Source organism: Girardinichthys multiradiatus, chromosome 21, assembly GCF_021462225.1.
Source record: "Girardinichthys multiradiatus isolate DD_20200921_A chromosome 21, DD_fGirMul_XY1, whole genome shotgun sequence".
Taxonomy (NCBI): Eukaryota; Metazoa; Chordata; class Actinopteri; order Cyprinodontiformes; family Goodeidae; genus Girardinichthys; species Girardinichthys multiradiatus.
Genome location: NC_061813.1, coordinates 35967351 through 35986881, shown reverse-complemented (window position 1 = coordinate 35986881; position 19531 = coordinate 35967351). Strand labels below are relative to the sequence as shown.

The window sequence follows — 19531 nt, the reverse complement described above, 5'->3', positions numbered from 1 at the left end:
ACTGAGGTGATGCAGCAGATATTCTCCTCCTCCCTGATGAGAAATAGGCTAATGAGGCCTGGTGTTCACCTCCTGCTATCATTAATTTACTCAGGTTGTCGAAATATAACCAAATCAGAAGATGACACAGATTCGATGTACAGAATTAGATTGAAATGAGGTTTTATTGTTCCAACTTAGGTAGACCTTGATTAGAGTTGTTAGAAGCCAGAGGATGAGGAAGCCCCAAGGATCCGAGCAGAGAGAGAGTGTTCTGGCGGTGGAAATATTTACAGTGCAGATTTCCTGAAGAAGAGTTCCATATGGCGACAGGCAGGCAGACAGATGGGCAGATCAACAGGAAGGCAGGACAACAAGCGATCAGGCAGGCTGACAGAAGTCCACATAACAGAGACTATGTTCCAGCAACAGACTGTGTCAGCAGCTGTCTTAAAAAGCCATGAGCTCATTAGCTGGATGAGTTGCAGCTGAGAACAATGAAGTGCCAGAACCAGCCAGCAGAGATCTCACAGTACCCTCCCCTCAACGATTGCCTCCAGGCAATCCCGAACGTTTCTCTGGATGACGTCTGTAAAAAGATGTAATGAGATCAGGGTCCAGGATAAGAGAACGAGGTACCCAGGTTCTTTCTTCAGGTCCATATCCAGCCCAATCCACAAGGTACTGAAAACCACGCCCCCTACGTCGAACATCCAGGATACGATTGACCGTGTAAGCTGGATGGTCATCAATGAGACGAACAGGGGGAGGGAGCTTGGTGGGTGGATTCAGGGGACTTTCCGAGACTGGCTTGATCTGTGAAACATGAAAGGTAGGATGAATGTGCATAGAAGCTGGCAACTTGAGTCTCACCGCAGAAGGGTTGATGATCCTTTCTATGACAAAAGGACCGATGAAACGGGGGGCCAACTTTCGAGTAGTATCCTTTAATTTAATATTCTTGGTGGAGAGCCAGACCTTCTGATCAATGCAGTAGACCGGTGCGGTGGAACGGTGACGGTCAGCAAACCTTTTATTCTGTTCCAAAGTGCGTAGAAGTGTCCTCCTGGTCTGACGCCAGATCTTACGACACCTGGAGATATAATGCTGAACAGAGGGAACAACAGTGTCAGATTCAATACTGGGGAATAATGGAGGTAGATAGCCCAGAGAAATCTCAAAGGGAGATAAACCAGTAGCAGAGGAAGTATGAATATTATGGGCATATTCTATCCAAGTGAGATGTCTACACCAGGAAGAAGGGTTGTCATTAATCACACATCTCAATGCTACTTCCAGTTCCTGATTGCATCTCTCAGTCTGCCCATTAGACTGAGGGTGGTAACCAGATGAAAGGCTTACGGTAGCACCAATAGCCCTACAGAACTCCTTCCAGACTTGTGAAATGAACTGCGGGCCTCGGTCAGAGACAATATCCAAGGGCATGCCATGAATACGGAAGACATGAAGAACCAGAAGTTGAGCAGTCTCCAATGCAGACGGAAGCTTAGTTAAGGGAATAAAATGAACAGTCTTAGAGAATCTATCAACAACGGTAAAGATGACTGTGTTTCCGTCAGATGGCGGGAGACCAGTGACGAAGTCAATAGAGATGTGGGACCATGGGCGACTAGGGGTAGACAGAGGTTGAAGAAGACCGGCAGGAGGTTGATTTGAGTTCTTGTTACGGGCACATGTGGAACAAGCTGCGACAAACTCTCTAATGTCGGGATTCATAGTGGGCCACCAGAAATACCTCTTGGTAAAAGTGATCATACGATTAATCCCCGGATGACAGGTAAGTTTATTATTATGAACCCAATCCAGAACTTTATTGATGACAGAGTTCGGAACGAACAGTTTGCCTACAGGACCAGTACCTGGGTCTGGTTCAGATTGTTGTGCCTCCCTGATGTCCTTTTCAATGGCCCAGGTGAGGGCGCCCACAATGCAGGATTCCGGTAAGATGGAAGCTTCAGTCTTGGATTGCTCAGAATGAGAAAATTGGCGAGAGAGAGCGTCGGGCTTGATGTTCTTGGAGCCGGGTCTGTAAGAGATAGAAAAATTAAAACGAGCAAAAAACAGGGACCAACGGGCTTGTCTGGAGTTAAGTCTCTTGGCATTTTGGATGTAAGAGAGGTTTTTATGGTCAGTCCAAATGAGAAAAGGGACTTCCGCCCCCTCTAACCAATGCCGCCACTCCTCAAGCGCCAACTTGATAGCCAGAAGCTCTCGATTTCCCACATCGTAATTCTGCTCTGCTGACGACAAACGACGAGAAAAATAAGCACAAGGATGCACCTTGTTGTCTATAGGAGAACGTTGAGACAAGATGGCCCCTACTCCAATGTCAGAAGCATCAACCTCCACAACGAATTGCGCACTAGGATCAGGATGAGTCAGAATGGGTGCAGAAGAAAATAAAGTTTTCAATTTGCAAAAAGCTTTCTCTGCCTCAGGGGACCAATGGAATGTCTTCAGAGAGGAGGTAAGTTGAGTGAGAGGCACAGTGACCTGACTGTAGTTCTTTATGAACCTTCTATAAAAATTTGCAAAACCTAAGAACCTTTGGAGTTGCCTGCGATCCGTTGGAGTAGGCCACTCTGCCACTGCCTTGGTCTTCTCAGGATCCGTTCTGTACCTGCCTGCTTCAAAAATAAAACCCAAGAAGGTCACAGAAGAAACACCGAATTCACATTTTTCGGCTTTTACAAAGAGTTGGTTTTCATAAAGCCTCTGGAGTATGGTCCTGACATGCTGGTGATGCTGATCAATGTTCTGAGAGAAAATCAAAATATCATCCAGATAAACAAACACAAAGAGGTTGAGGAAATCACGGAGAATATCATTTATAAGAGCCTGAAAAACAGCGGGTGCGTTAGTCAATCCAAAAGGCATCACCAAATATTCAAAATGTCCCAGGGGAGTCTTGAAAGCTGTCTTCCACTCGTCACCCTCACGGATCCGAACCAGATGATACGCATTGCGCAGGTCGAGCTTGGTAAAAATCTTGGCAGTGTGTAATTGGTCATGTATAGAATCAATGAGTGGTAAGGGGTACTTATTTTTGATTGTGATTTGATTCAACCCCCTATAATCAATGCAGGGTCTTAACGTGCCATCTTTCTTCCCCACAAAGAAGAAGCCGGCGCCAACGGGGGAGGTAGATGGCCGAATGATCCCGGATGCTAAGGAATCCTCAATGTACTCCTTCATGACTCTTCTCTCCGGTCCAGAGAGATTGTATAGTCTGCTGGATGGTAACGGAGCACCTGGAAGGAGATCAATAGCACAGTCATAGGGGCGATGCATGGGTAAAGAAAGAGCCCCCTGTTTACTAAAAACAGATGCAAGATTGTGGTATTCAGGAGGAATCTTAGACAGATCAACAGGCTCAGGTGGTTCAATTTGTTTGCTAGAGTGAGAGACAGCAGTCTTTAGACAATTCTGGAGACAGTAATCACTCCACTTCTCTACTCTGCCCTCCACCCAATTAATTGCGGGATTATGTCTCTGCAACCACGGAAATCCTAGAACCAATTGTGGGGAGATAGAGGAGACAACAAAGAACTCACCCCATTCATGGTGGTTACCTGAGGTAATGATGTGAAGGTGGGGCACTTTAAACTTCACCTGAGATATGGTTTGACCAGTAATGCCCGAAACAGAAAGGGGGTGGTTGAGAGACTGAGAAGGTATCTTAAGTTTGTCAACTAGATCCAAGGAAATAAGATTCTGTTCTGCACCAGAATCAATAAAAGCATCCACTGGACACTTTTCTTGGCCAATAATAATAGTGACTGGAAAACACAGACGAGATATAGGGGAAAAAGGGGACATGCTCATCAAAGTCCCCTGACCTATTGACGAGCCCCCTCTTTTTCCCTTCTTAGGGCATCTTGCAACATAATGTCCACCTTGTCCACAATACAAACAAAGACCAGCCCCAAAACGACGTTGTCGCTCTTCAGGAGAGAGACGAGTGTGACCAACCTGCATAGGCTCAGGTTCCACAGATCCCTCCGAAGAGGAAGTGGGTGTATCAAGGTAAGCGGTCCGAGGTGCCATAAAGTGCTGCCACTCTGACTTATGATTCCTCTCTGCTTGTCTCTCTCTTAGGCGGTTGTCAATACGGATTGACAGTTTGATTAAATCATCCAGTCTCGCAGGTTGATCTCTTAAAACCAACTGGTCCTTTATCTGATCTGTAAGGGAATTCACAAAAATACCCTTGAGTGCCGCTTCATCCCAACCCACCTCCTGTGCTGCCACCCGGAAGTCGATGGCGAACTCCGCCAATGCCCTCTTTCCCTGTTTGAGGGTAAGTAACTTCTTAGCAGCTGTCTCCTGTTGGAGTGGTTGATCAAAGACTTCCTTGAAGTGACTGAAAAAAACAGCATAACTCAGAGACTCAATAGGGTTAGTTGTGAGAAAAGCGTGCGCCCAGCGTAAAGCAGATCCTTTTAGGGAGGTAACAATAAAAGTGATCTTGGAAGCAGCAGTCGGAAACAGAGAGGGGGAACGACTAAAAGCCAACTCACATTGGAGAGAAAACCCACCAAAATTATTAGGGTTGCCATCAAAAAGTTCAGACGGACGGAAATCAGGTTCTCGGATTCCGGATGAGTGGGTTGTGGGTGGCTGAGGATTCTCAGAACGAACTGGAGGATTGGAAGGAGCGGGTGAGAGTTTGGTTAATATTTCACTTAAGGCATGTACCATACCACCAAGTTCCGTGAGATGGGCATCTGTCGTCCTTTGTTGTTGTAGCAACTGTTGAAGCATGGTCTCAGTGGATTGGAGGCGTTCCCTCCAGGAGGTCTGTTCATCTTCATCTGATTTGTTTTTCGACATGTCTGCTGGCTGGAACATACTATCATTAATTTACTCAGGTTGTCGAAATATAACCAAATCAGAAGATGACACAGATTCGATGTACAGAATTAGATTGAAATGAGGTTTTATTGTTCCAACTTAGGTAGACCTTGATTAGAGTTGTTAGAAGCCAGAGGATGAGGAAGCCCCAAGGATCCGAGCAGAGAGAGAGTGTTCTGGCGGTGGAAATATTTACAGTGCAGATTTCCTGAAGAAGAGTTCCATATGGCGACAGGCAGGCAGACAGATGGGCAGATCAACAGGAAGGCAGGACAACAAGCGATCAGGCAGGCTGACAGAAGTCCACATAACAGAGACTATGTTCCAGCAACAGACTGTGTCAGCAGCTGTCTTAAAAAGCCATGAGCTCATTAGCTGGATGAGTTGCAGCTGAGAACAATGAAGTGCCAGAACCAGCCAGCAGAGATCTCACACCTGCTGTCCACCCTCCCTTGCATTACCCTGCTTCTTCCATCCTCCCTCCACCTGTGCACCGATTTCAGCAGAGCTTCACAGGATTGTCCCCAGGCGCTGGTTTTGGCTCAGAATGATCTTTGTATGAGGTGCTTGTGATACACAAGGCAAGAGCGCATTGTGTTATACATTACAGTCATTGTTTTCTACAAACTTTACCTTCTTTTCCAGCTGTCTCAGTGTAAACTTTACATAATGAGTAGAATTTAATTAAATATGTGTGCCTTTATTGCAGTCTGACTCACTCCTCGAGAACGGCGAGCTCCTAATAGATGCCAACTTCTAGGAAATCAAAAGAACTAGCTCAGGATACTAAAATAAAAACTGCTAAACACTCTTATCCTACTTTGTTTAACTTGCCTGTCACGATTGGCATTTCACCAAAACATACACTAAATTCAGTTTGTACACAACACTATTGGTTTGTCTCCTGTCTGTGTTGTCACTTCTTGGGTGATATTGAAAGGGACAGAGTGGATTTCCTCCTAAAGGATCTTTTCGCTGGGCCCTGCCAGTTGCATTTGGTGTGCAATCAAACCAATCACAGCAGTTGATGGTCAGTGATTGCTTTCAGATTGGCTTGCCTTCACATAACTCTGTTTTTCCCCTCGTTTTATGGACACCTGCTGGGAATGTGAGGCTGTGAAGCTATGGCGAGGTAGGACAGACAGAAGGTTACAGATGCACCTGCTATCACTATGAAATCACAGCTTCACAGTCTTGGTTCATTTCTAGTGATTTGGCTCTAATCAGATGGCTAAGTCATGCACAGATAAGCAGTCAGATTTATTCTGCATCACAAAAAGTACAAAGGCTTGCAAATGTGTTTTATACTCTTCTTTCACTTTTGCCATTTGTCATTGTATCAGAGGGGTATCCGAGTCAAGGGGGATGAGTACAAACTAATTTATTTTATTTCTAAAAAAACCCTCTGAAAACCATGTATAGCTGTCCTCTAATTCGGCGAAGTCTGAAAGCAAGTAGTCACACTGGATTTTATTTGAGGGTTCCAGAACAAAAAGGGTTAGATAACTTTTTAGATTTTAATTGGTAAACTTATTTTAAAACCAGTTTTTCTTCTAGGAGTCCGTGTGTATAACTCTCTGCATCTTCTCATTAACACTGTCTAGCTTCCCGGGGTGCGGTTGCGGTTTCTAGTGTAGAGGTATGGCGTGTGACCCATGTACGCAGGCCTCAGTCCTTTACGCAGTCATCCCGGGTTCGAGTCCTGACCCTGGAGACCTAACATGCATGTCTTTCCCTTCTCTCCACCCCACTTCCTGCTTACTTTGAAAAAAATGTTAAAAAACAAAGGCCACTTGTGCTGCAAAAAAAAAACACAGTCTAGCTTCCCAGTATCTGCATCCATGCAGCATAATACTGCCACCACCATATTTCACTGTTAGGATTGTGTTTTAGGTGCTGTGTCCATATGCTGAAATTAAGTTACCCTCTAGCCTATTTACTAATTATGTGACTTCTGACAGCAATTGACAGCATAGGATTTTTCTGGGGGGGTGGGGGGGTCAGTCTAATGAGGGCTGAAAACAAATAGACGGGATGTTCCAAATGTTTGAAAATAATGTATCGTTCTCTTTCCACTTCACAATTTTGTGCCACTATGAGTTTGTTGGGCACAAAAGATCCATATAACACATACCTGCAGTATGTCGTCGTAACGTGTCAAAATGTAAAACAAAAATGAAGGAGGAAAAATACTTCAGGAAAGTGCTGCACCTTCTTCTCCATCTCCTACCAAACCCACTATCTAACAGCCGCTGTCTGTTTTCATTCTCACGTTTCGCAACACCATTACCAGCTGTTTTCACTTGCTGTCTTCCGAAACAAGAGAAACCAGAGTCCTGGGGCAGGGAGATAGCATTGCTGCCATAGTGGTTGCATGTTAGTCAATTTAAAGTACACTGAAAAGGGAATGTCTCTCATGTGACTCCTGGCCGGCAGAGCGTGACCAGCTGCAAACTCGCCCAAGTATGGTCGGTCACACATGACGGGGCAGCAGACAGGCAGAGGCAAAGCGTGGGTTTCATTGCTGTCAGATGTAAACACCTCAGCTGCAGACATATCGCAGAGGCAGATTCCTTCCCACAGCTTTTGGCTAATTGACCCTGAGCCGACATGTCAGAGGCCTAAGGAAAAACAAGATATAAACTCTGCATTGTTTAGAGGTTTTTGAAAGTGTTGCTGAACCAAGTAAAAGCTATTTGAATTTTATTACTCTGAGAACAGAAATCTGAGGTTCTCTGTTTTAAAACCTTCAGTTTTGCTTTTTAGGATGATGCAAGCAAGATAGATTGAGGATGCTTTAACTTGATGATGGCCCACAATGTTTTTTTTTCATATAGAAATCTGAAAAAGTGTGGCGTATATTTGTATTCAGCACCTACCTGAATCGTTACTGTGTTCAACCTCTTTTCGCTGCACTTTTGTTTTGGGGTTTTGCCACTTCCAGCCGTATGCATCTAGAAACTATTTATTCTTTGCAAAATAGCTCAAGCTCAGTCAGGTTGGATGGAGAGCGTTTGTGAACATCAACTTTTAAGTCTTGCCACAGATTCTTAATTGGATTTAGGTCTGCACTTTGACTGGACCACTACAAAACAAAAAACATGCTTTAACCATTTCATTGTTGCTCTGGTTACATCAGTTTTAACCCATCCCTACAGAAGAAATGTTTCTAAAAACCATCATGCTGCTACCTACATATTACATAAGTGGGATGGTGTGTTCTGGGTGATGTGCTGTATTAGTTTTCCTGAACACATACTGTTTTGCATATAAGTGAAAAAGTTCAATTTACGTCTCATCCAACCTGAGCATCTTCTTTCACATTCGCTGTTTCATCTACATGGCTTGTGGACATCTAAATTAGACATATACGTTTCTTTTAAAAAATCACACCACTTTTCAAAATAGGTCAAAATGTTTGGAGTACATAGTTAGTAGTTGTGTTAAAAGATTGTGCCACTTAATCTGTGGATCTATGTAGCTCCTCCAAATTTACTGTGGGCCACCTGGCTGCTTCTCTGATCAAAGCTGTCCTTGCCTGGCCTGTCAGTTTTGGTGGAGGGCCACTGCAGGTTTGCAGTTGAACCATACTTTGTCACTTTTCCCATGAGTAACTGAACAGAGGCCTGTGAGATGTTCAAAGTTCGGGATATATTTTGGAACCTAACCCTGCTTTAAACTTCTCCCTGACCTGTCTGCTGTAGTCCTTGGTCTTCATGATGCTGTTTGTTCACTAATGTTTTCAAGCAAACCTTTGCGGCCTTCACAGAACAACTGGATTTATACTACTCTTAAATCACACAGTTAACTAGATATCCTCTTGGTTGCCCCAGAGGTTTTAGAAGTTTAACAATATAGTGAGCTATATACAAATAGCACACTGATTTTTGTGTATAAACATTTATTAGACATGTATCATTTTTCTTTTTACTTCAAATCTATGGATGTGGATATTCCTAGAAAGCATTGTATTGTTGCTTGAAAAAAGCACTAAAATTAACTGCAATCAGAGGGCAAACTGTAGTCAGCTGTAAGGCTAAGAAGGACTTGCAGCATTACCTCAAGAGCCCTTAACTCTCAATGAATAAACTCCACTTGGAGAGAAAATTAGATAAGTACTAACACACTTCACATGATTTGAAAGTACGCTTTTAAATGAATTCAGTTGATGCAACTTGAACGGTTCTCTTTTCTATCTTCTTCTGTTTGTAGCCACTGGACTATGAGACCAAGAAGGCATACACCTTCAAGGTGGAAGCCTCCAACGCTCATTTGGATTCGCGATTTCAGAGCTTTGGGGCTTTCAAAGACATGGCAACAGTGAAGATTAACGTCTTAGATGTGGATGAGCCCCCGGTGTTCAATAAGCCCTCCTATGTGATGGATGTGTACGAGGACACACCCGCGGGCACCATCATCGGGGCGGTGACAGCACAGGATTTAGACGCCAGCAGCAGCCCAGTCAGGTAAAGTTAAAGCGTTCACAGCACACATTGTTTTAAGATGGGTTTTTATCGTTGATTATCTTTTCATATCAAAATCTCCAAGAAAAGTGCTCAAATGTTTGCCCGAAGTAAAAATTTGTGTATTGTAATGGCTAAAAGAGTACAAAAAACATAGGAATGCAAAAAACTTTTTTTTTTTTTCAGATGCTACAAAGGTGCATTAAAATGTCATGAAATACCTTTCAGTTGGTTTATTTGAACATTGTTTCAGCACATTTTTCAAGCCTTACATTTATTTAGAAACAAAAAAAAAGCTCTTGTTTTTCATTGAATCTCATCAATAATTAATATTTTTCCAATGTATGTCATTACATGGAGTAAATATATTCATCAGCAGAGCACTGTGATTCATTTTCATGCATACTTAGACAAACAGACTTATTGAGATGGAATTAAGTAGCTTGACCTTGATTAGCAGGTGAAGTATAATGGATTCTGATTGGTTAATCATGTTGGTGTTCAGGGATGCTTAATTCTGCCCTTTTTGGGGATATTTTTGTGGTTTCTGTTTATTTATGAAAGTTACATTTTGTAATCCTACACAACTTCTACTTGACTTACTAGCTGGAAAATGTCAGAAAGTCACCAATGGATGTTATATTCACACACAAAAACAGCTTTTACCTAAAATATTTTATATAACCCCAAACAGGTTTATAGTTACATTTTTCTCTGAAACTAAGACAAGTAAAAACAATTTTCTAATAACATGGCTAAAAACTAACCAAAAGGTGATAAAGAAGTTTTGTTATGAATTGAATTTATTTTAGTTTATAACTGTTGTGCCAATTCAGACAAATAGAATTAAGACCAATCAATCAAATCATTACATTTCAATGAAGTGTTGTTGCATTGTAAGGAGCACAGAAATTAATGATAGCAGGCTGATTAGGAGGAAGTATGTTTTATTATACTATTCCTTTCGAACAAAATTTGGTTAAAACAAAAATCGGATACTTAAATGCGACTAAGATATGGCTCTGAAGATGGGAATGTGGCAAAAGTTCATGCTTGGTTTCATCAAATCATAACTTATTCAGCCACAAGGTTTTGCAAGATCTCAGATGGGCCTGGATCTTTTTATTTGGAATATAATGATTTTGTTTTGCAACCCCTCTCATTAGTACAGACATACACTCACCGGCCACTTTATTAGGTACACCTTGCTAGTACCGGGTTGGACCCCTTTTGCCTTCAGAACTGCCTTAATCCTTTGTAGCATAGGTTCAACAAGGTACTGGAAACATTCCTCAGAGAGTTTGGTCCATATTGACATGATAGCATCACACAAATGCAGCAGATTTGTCGGCTGCATATCCAAGATGCAAATCTCCCGTTCCACCACATCCCAAAGGTGCTCTATTGGATTGAGATCTGGTGACTGTGGAGGCCATTTGAGTACAGTGAACTCAAGAAACCAGTCTGAGATGATTCGTGCTTTATGACGTGGTGCGTTATCCTGCTGGAAGTAACCATCAAAAGATGGGCACATTGTGGTCATAAAGGGATGGACATGGTCAGCAACAATACTCAGGTAGGCTGTGGCATTGACATGATGTTCATTACACCACCACCACCAGCCTGAACCGTAGATACAAGGCAGGATGGATCCATGCTTTCACATTGTTGAGGCCAAATTCTGACCCTACCATCCGAATGTCACAGCAGAAATCAAGACTCATCAGACCAGGCACCGTTTCTCCAATCTCTGTTGTCCAATTTTGGTGAGCCTGTGCGAATTGTAGCCTCAGTTTCCTGTTCTTAGCTTTTTTTTTCTTAGCTGTAAACCCTAGAGATGGTAGTGCGTGAAAATCCCAGTAGTTCAGCAGTTTCTGAAATACTCAGACCAGCCCGTCTGGCACCAACAACCATGCCACGTTCAAAGTCACTTAAATCACTATTCTTCCCCATTCTGATAATCGGTTTGAACTGCAGCAGATTGTCTTCACCATGTCTACATGCCTAAATGCATTGAGTTGCTGCCATGTGATTAGAAATTTGCGTTAACGAGCAGTTGGACAGGTGTACCTAATAAAGTGGCCGGTGAGTGTATGAAGAATACATGTGACTGTTGTCATATGTAGAACATAATCAGTACTTGGTAACACTTATTCAGTGTCATTGTTGGCCTCATGTCAGTCCCCCCGACCTATTTCTACCTTGTTATGGAGAAAATCCCACTATAATAGCTTTACTTTTTTTAATGGTATCAAATTTACCACAGTTCACGTTAGATGTGTACCAAAGAAAACCAAATGCTGACATTAAATCAAAAGGTGTTTTAATCTAGAATTAATTTAAGGGTGTCCAAATTAATGCAACCAGGTTGTTGCATCTTGCTTTATTACAACTTTTCTTCCTTCTCACAGAGGCTGTTTTCAGACATTATACAGATTATCTCTAGAAAGACATTCAGATTCATTCAACATTTGTGTTTAGATATAGGTGATTACAATATAATTGTTGAAATCTGGTAAAAGATTATATCTTTGCATTCTTCCTACACAAAGAACTAAAATATTCTACTTTCTTTAAAATTTATTCAGTCTTTAGAAGCTTTACTGCCAGACCAAACCTCCTCCTGTATTTGCTGAAGATTAAAAACCAAAAGGGAGAAAGACCAGTGCAGCCGGTGATTGAAGGTTTGAGATCTCTAATTCATTCATCAACGTCTGCAGTCTTCATTCATCAATGTCATCACGGCTTTAATCGTGAAAGTTTTGTCAGCTTTACTCATCAGTTTGAGAACTAATCAATCTATGTAGAACATTTGACTCTGTCTTGTAAAATCCTGCTAGCCTCATCTTCTGGCTGGTCAGCAATTGTTGGTGACACAGTGTGACACGGAGGAAATATGCAAGCTTTGTAAGTGGACTCATTAAAAATGCCTGCACCTGCCCGCACAAATGAGGTGTATCAGTAAATTAGAGAGTGGATTACTGGGTTTGATCATTTGTTCAGAGAGATGCCATGTCTTTCAGAAGTAGATACGTTTTTTTCCTTGAAACCATAAGATGATATTTCTATCATAGACTCCTCAGATTTCACTCCTTCAGATATCCTCCATCACGGCCAGTTCTCTGTTTTGCAATTTTTAGGAAAGTCTTCGAGGTTTGACCTGAGTTTGAATGAAAACCTTGATTACCTCCACCATGGAGGTTACGTTTTCATCTGAGTGTCTGTTAGCATCTTTATGAAAATTCTTATGAATTTTTACAAGAGGTGTGTCTTTTCTTCTATGCCCTAGTTACCCTATAATGGGTGCTGTGAGTGTCTTGTTATCTATGTTACCGTGGTCGGGCAGGTTTTCTGAACTCTGGCCTGGTCCGTTCACTTGTTGCAAATGAATAATACAAAAAAAGTAGTAACCTGATTTTCACGCACAGTCGTAGAAAAAAAAAAGAACCACATTATTGCTGCTTTCACGAGATTTAATAAGGTAATGTAACAGGGAGGTGCCACTATTCAAATGCACTTGATTAATCGATCCACAATAAAATGATCATTTCTGTAAATGCAGACGTTTTGGCAGTTTACTTCTTTGGACCATACTGCTGTGTGTTAACACAATACAACAATGAGAAGATAGTAGCAATGACCTTAGAGAAGCAACTGTTGCTCTTACCAATAAGTAGAATTGTCCTCTTTGATTTCCAATTTCCCATTTCTGGAAACCCTTGAACCTGCCAATATTGATTTTCACTGATTCTGATTTCTCTTTAAGAACTTTATCATAAAAAGATATAAGGATAGCATAAAACAATTGTAGTCTTCCAAAGCAATTATTAATTATTTATTCTAGGAGTGGCATCACACAGTGTGTGTGTTAGAGAGCAGTGGCTATAAAACAAGGTTTTACCAAGCTATTAATCTAAGTAAAAATTATTACACACCTAACTTTTTAAACTCCTGTTTTATATTAGTAATTAACATGATAAGCCTCATCTGTTAGCGCTGGTACAGTCACAGTTCATGTTTGTATTTCCTAAAGAATTTAGACCCTTGGTTTAACTCTGGAATATTTTGAAAGCAGCCACCATTTCATAATCCGGAATGTTCACAAGAAACTGAGGTTAAAAGGACAAAAACACAAAAAAGCGTTGCTTTACACCTTTTAGCCTTCCTGTTATCTGCTGAAAATCATGTTCTTTCTTCGTCGGGCATGAACCACAGACATATCTTTACATATTATAGAAATATTGATTTCAGCAGCTTATGTCTCTGTTACTCAGTGTTACTGACACTGATTATAGTTAACTTTGAATCATCATCACAGCTAAGTACTGGTAAGGCCAGGGTCAAACAGCGCAAGAAGATGCAACGACAAATGCAAGGAGAAATTGCGAAAAAGATGTATTATATAATGTGTTAATAAAGCCAGAGTAGAGTTGTTTGGCTGTAATGTATAGTGTTGTGTGTAACAAAACCCAAACACAACGTATCAGTACAAACACCTTCTACCAGCTGTAGAGCATAGTAGAGGAGGAATGATGATGTGGGCTAGTTCAGCAGCCACAGGACATGGGGACCTTGTAGTCACTGAGTCAACTTTAAAATTCTCTGTATACTAAGGTATTCAAGAGTCAAATGTAATACCACCTGTCCAGCAGCTAACTCTTACAATAACTCTTACAATACACCACATTTTCAAGGTTCTGATCTCTTTCATATTTAGATTTCTTTTGCATAACAAAAATTATGAAAACAGTGTCAAATGTATTACAGCATAACACATTTCCTCTTGACGTTTATCTTTTTGGACATTGAACATCACTGCTCAGTTTTGTAGAACCAACATGCTTCACTAAACTCAATTCACGCTCTATCCAAGTGATTCACTTTCTGTCAGTCTTTATGCCTTCATGGGCACTTATAGGACTTCACCACTTTTTAACTGTAAAACATTCATCAGCTACGGATAACAATAACCCATCCATTGCAAAGACAAAAGAAAGAGTGCTTTGAAAAATGTATAAGAACCCCTTTTTTTATTAATACACTCACTGCTTTTACATTGTCAGATTGCTTCAAAGTGATGGGTACTCAGTCTTAAATGGCAAAGACAGAGGAAATACTTGTTGCCCGATGAGCAGTTGTTTTACTATTAATATTTAATCACCAGGAAAACAAAGAAACAGCAGAAGCAGAGATTTGTTCAACAAGATAAACCTAATGCCCTCTTCTCTGTGGATCTCCATTTTGTCTCTGGTCTTTAAATATTCATCTGTAGCGCAGATGACATTGTTATTTTGTCCGTTCTTCTGAGAGCAGCCTTGCATTGTGCACTTCAAAACAATAGGACTCCGTATGCCGTCATGCATAGGGAATCATGCTTTTAGTCTTCAAACCAAACCAATTCCGCTATTTGGCTTTATAACTCTACAGTATCTTCAGCTCGGAATACAGAGCGGGCATCATGAATGCTTCATTGTTGATTTGTTCTTCTAAAACTTAAGGCTTTAAACAGTTAAAGTTAGGCTGAATCTTTGACTAAGATTGTTATACTATTAATTAGTTGACACCGGTCGCAGACTCCTAAACATCACCCCAGCAAGCCTGTAGACTCTAAAAATTGAATGAGCCTGGGAAATACACAAAAGCACGCTCCTTCCCCTTTACTGAAATTTCCTTCTGCGTTGGGTTTGATGCTCACATTGTAGGAAGGAACGTTAGTACTCTTCAAGGCAGGAGATAAGAGTAATTAATTTTCATATCTGCAGCTGCCATAGACTCAGAGTTAAGGATACTCTTCAGATCTGTGATTTCTTTGTTACAGCTGTTGATCATTTCTGTTCAATTAATGCGGATCAGTTACAACAAAGATAATTTTCCTAATGTTTACTGTATTTTATACCCCCCACCCCCAGTCTGTCATTCTTTTCTAAGAGATAGTGAGCAGATAACCCTTAAATATTCTTAGTCATGACATGGTGCAACCCAAGTGACACACATGTTTTATCCAGTAATACCCTGTTAAATGTAGAAAAAAACCAGACCTCTTTGCCTCAGGGAAAAATTACAAAATACAGAACGATTTATTCTGATCTTTTAAACACTTGATGGGAGTTTGGCTCAAGTATTCATCAAAGAGACTAAACTGGTTTGACACATTCATGTTCACTTTGAGGCAGCACTCAAACGTGTCTCAAACGCAATGTTTGAGACACAACACGGACAAGTCAAATTTGAAACCCCCATCAAGGGGTTTAGTTATGTTTCTCATTACTGTAAAACACTAAAAGGGGGTGAATGGATGTTAATGACAGAGTCAAGTTCAGTTTCAGTTTCTGAAGTGCAAAACAACAACTTCTATAAAAAGTCATGTAATTTTGTCTTTCAGGATCAAAAAGCTTATAACAGAAAAGAAAACAAATCACAATATGGTACCAAAGAGAGGCTACACTTTATGAGGAAGGTCCAGGTTCAGCCTCATGAGAAATTACAAACCTGCTTTGTGAAAGTGCCCATGGGCAAGGCTTCAAATTCCCACCTTGTGAACTCTTTGTAAAGGTGAATAAAATATGACTTTCCCCTAATGGAATTCCATAGACGATTGTATAATTATTAATGAAACAATTGTGTTGTTAACATCAAATAGCATGCAGTGATGAATGGGGCTGTCACTAGCATGTGCTTTGGTTTCTTATCTCTCTCTCTTTCTTTTTTGTTTTTTCCTTTCCTTGAAATTCACAGTTTACAGGTCCTTCTCAAAATATTAGCATATTGTGATAAAGTTCATTATTTTCCATAATGTCATGATGAAAATTTAACATTCATATATTTTAGATTCATTGCACACTAACTGAAATATTTCAGGTCTTTTATTGTCTTAATACGGATGATTTTGGCATACAGCTCATGAAAACCCAAAATTCCTATCTCACAAAATTAGCATATTTCATCCGACCAATAAAAGAAAAGTGTTTTTAATACAAAAAACGTCAACCTTCAAATAATCATGTACAGTTATGCACTCAATACTTGGTCGGGAATCCTTTTGCAGAAATGACTGCTTCAATGCAGCGTGGCATGGAGGCAATCAGCCTGTGGCACTGCTGAGGTCTTATGGAGGCCCAGGATGCTTCGATAGCGGCCTTTAGCTCATCCAGAGTGTTGGGTCTTGAGTCTCTCAACGTTCTCTTCACAATATCCCACAGATTCTCTATGGGGTTCAGGTCAGGAGAGTTGGCAGGCCAATTGAGCACAGTGATACCATGGTCAGTAAACCATTTACCAGTGGTTTTGGCACTGTGAGCAGGTGCCAGGTTGTGCTGAAAAATGAAATCTTCATCTCCATAAAGCTTTTCAGCAGATGGAAGCATGAAGTGCTCCAAAATCTCCTGATAGCTAGCTGCATTGACCCTGCCCTTGATAAAACACAGTGGACCAACACCAGCAGCTGACACGGCACCCCAGACCATCACTGACTTTGGGTACTTGACACTGGACTTCTGGCATTTTGGCATTTCCTTCTCCCCAGTCTTCCTCCAGACTCTGGCACCTTGATTTCCGAATGACATGCAGAATTTGCTTTCATCCGAAAAAAGTACTTTGGACCACTGAGCAACAGTCCAGTGCTGCTTCTCTGTAGCCCAGGTCAGGCGCTTCTGCCGCTGTTTCTGGTTGAAAAGTGGCTTGACCTGGGGAATGCGGCACCTGTAGCCCATTTCCTGCACACGCCTGTGCACGGTGGCTCTGGATGTTTCTACTCCAGACTCAGTCCACTGCTTCCGCAAGTCCCCCAAGGTCTGGAATCGGCCCTTCTCCACAATCTTCCTCAGGGTCCGGTCACCTCTTCTCGTTGTGCAGCGTTTTCTGCCACACTTTTTCCTTTCCACAGACTTCCCACTGAGGTGCCTTGATACAGCACTCTGGAAACATCCTATTTGTTCAGAAATTTCTTTCTGTGTCTTACCCTCTTGCTTGAGGGTGTCAATAGTGGCCTTCTGGACAGCAGTCAGGTCGGCTGTCTTACCCATGATTGGGGTTTTGAGTGATGAACCAGGCTGGGAGTTTTAAAGGCCTCAGGAATCTTTTGCAGGTGTTTAGAGTTAACTCGTTGATTCAGATGATTAGGTTCATAGCTCGTTTAGAGACCCTTTTAATGATATGCTAATTTTGTGAGATAGGAATTTTGGGTTTTCATGAGCTGTATGCCAAAATCATCCGTATTAAGACAATAAAAGACCTGAAATATTTCAGTTAGTGTGCAATGAATCTAAAATATATGAATGTTAAATTTTCATCATGACATTATGGAAAATAATGAACTTTATCACAATATGCTAATTTTTTGAGAAGGACCTGTACATTCCGAGCAGCTAACACCAAAGACATACTCCATAAAGAGAAGTATTCCTGCTGAATTTGGACACCAGTGCTAGACTTTTCTGTGCTTTTGTTGTTCATTGGCTGAGGGAGAGATTGATATGCTGGCGACAGTTCCTAAAATGAATTTATGTTCCCAAGAAAAACATTAGCTCAGCATGGCCAAACGTGTTCTCCATTACTCGATTGAGATGCATGTGCAGTCCTCAGCACATTTTCTGGAAATGACCATTCAGAATGAGTGATGAAGACTAGTCCAACATCTCATTATGCCTAACTCATATAAATATAGCAGGGAAAATAAGTACTGAACACCTCAACTTTTTTCTCAGTAAATGTAAATCTGATGGTGCTACTGACAAAAGCAGGTGCCGGTAATGGCCCCAGTCATCCACAAATAAAGAGACATGAAAACTAAATAGCTCACAAGTTAAGTTGTGTGTGAAAACATAGAATGAGACAAGGTATTAAATAAACTCATTGAACTTTTTTAGAGATTTACATTGCTTCTGGAATACATTCACCTCTTGTCGTATTAGCCATATTCCCAAACTGATTAAATTAATTATTCTTTAAAAAATAAAACAGTTAAAGAATATAATTGTTGAACATTAATTAAAAATACAAAGTAAGAAATCACATTTGCATAAGAATCCACAGCCTTTTCCATGATGCTCAAAATTAGGCTGAGATTATTTAGACTTTCAGACCTTTCTACAACATGACTGGAATCCACAAGTGGTGAATTCAGTTAGATATGACTTGGTTTGGAACACACTAGTCTATATAAGGTCTCACAGCTGACAGTGTGTAATAGAGCAAAGAACAAGCAATAACTCAAGGAAATTATCTGACTATAAATTAGGGGAAGGAATTTTGGCACTGTTCAACATCCTAAAAAACACAGTGGTTAACATTGTATTTAAATGAAAGAGTTTTGGAATGACCATATGCCTCACTAGATCTTTGTGCCTGACCAAAGCTGAGTTACTGGGAATGGAGGACCTTGGTCAGAGAGTGACCATCAATACAATGGTCACTAAGGCAGAGCTAAAATATTCCCTTGTAGAGATGGACGGAAGGATGCAGAAGTTCAGCAATTCCTAATGCTCTCCGCAAATCAGGTCTTTATAGTAGAGTAGCCAGATGGACATGACAAGAGAAACAAATTCTCTGGTCTGATTAAACCAACACAGAATTTCTAGGCCTAGTTCAAGCATCATGTCTGAAGATGAACTGGCACAGTACATAACCTGGCAAACATCATCCCTACTGGGAAGCATGGTGGTGCCAGCATCATGCTGTGGGGAAGCTTTTCTGCATCAGGAATTAAAACAGGAGCAGTTTGTCAGGGTCCTTCTGTGGCCCAGCCAGAGCCCAGACTAGAATCCAGCTAAACATCTCTGGACAGACCTTAAAATTGCTATGTGCTGATGCTGCTCTTTTAACGTGATCTGCAGAGAAGCATGGGGAAAATACCTCAAAAGAGGTGTGTCAGGCTTGTAGAGATATACCCAAGAAGAATTAAGATGCTGTCAAAATAAAAAATAAAACAATGTTGCATCTTGGTCATTGTGGTATTGTGGGGTAGAATATTGAAGAAAAAATTTATCTGTTTTCGAATAAGTCTGTTACATAGCGGCTGCAATGTGGCGCAGTTGGTAGCACTGTTTCCTTGCCGCTAGAACGTCCTGGGTGGACTGGTGAACTGTCAAAGGTGTATCCAAAGGCGTAACCCGCCTCCCAACCATAGACTGCTGGAAATTGGCACCAGCTTCCCTGCGACCCACTATGGAAGAAGCAATAGATAATGAATGACTGTAACATAGCAAGAGGGGGAAAAA

The 19531-nt window shown here is 41.2% G+C and overlaps 1 protein-coding gene across 1 annotated transcript in view; it reads left to right on the top strand.

Moving 5' to 3' along the window:
• The window catches only part of LOC124858274 (cadherin-12-like), a 190850-nt gene that overhangs the window by 135873 nt on the left and 35446 nt on the right, over positions 1 to 19531 (top strand). Inside the window, exon 7 of the mRNA XM_047350231.1 lies at positions 9067 to 9320. Coding sequence (XP_047206187.1) covers positions 9067 to 9320 — 254 coding nt within the window. The remainder of the gene's footprint in view (positions 1 to 9066; positions 9321 to 19531) is intronic.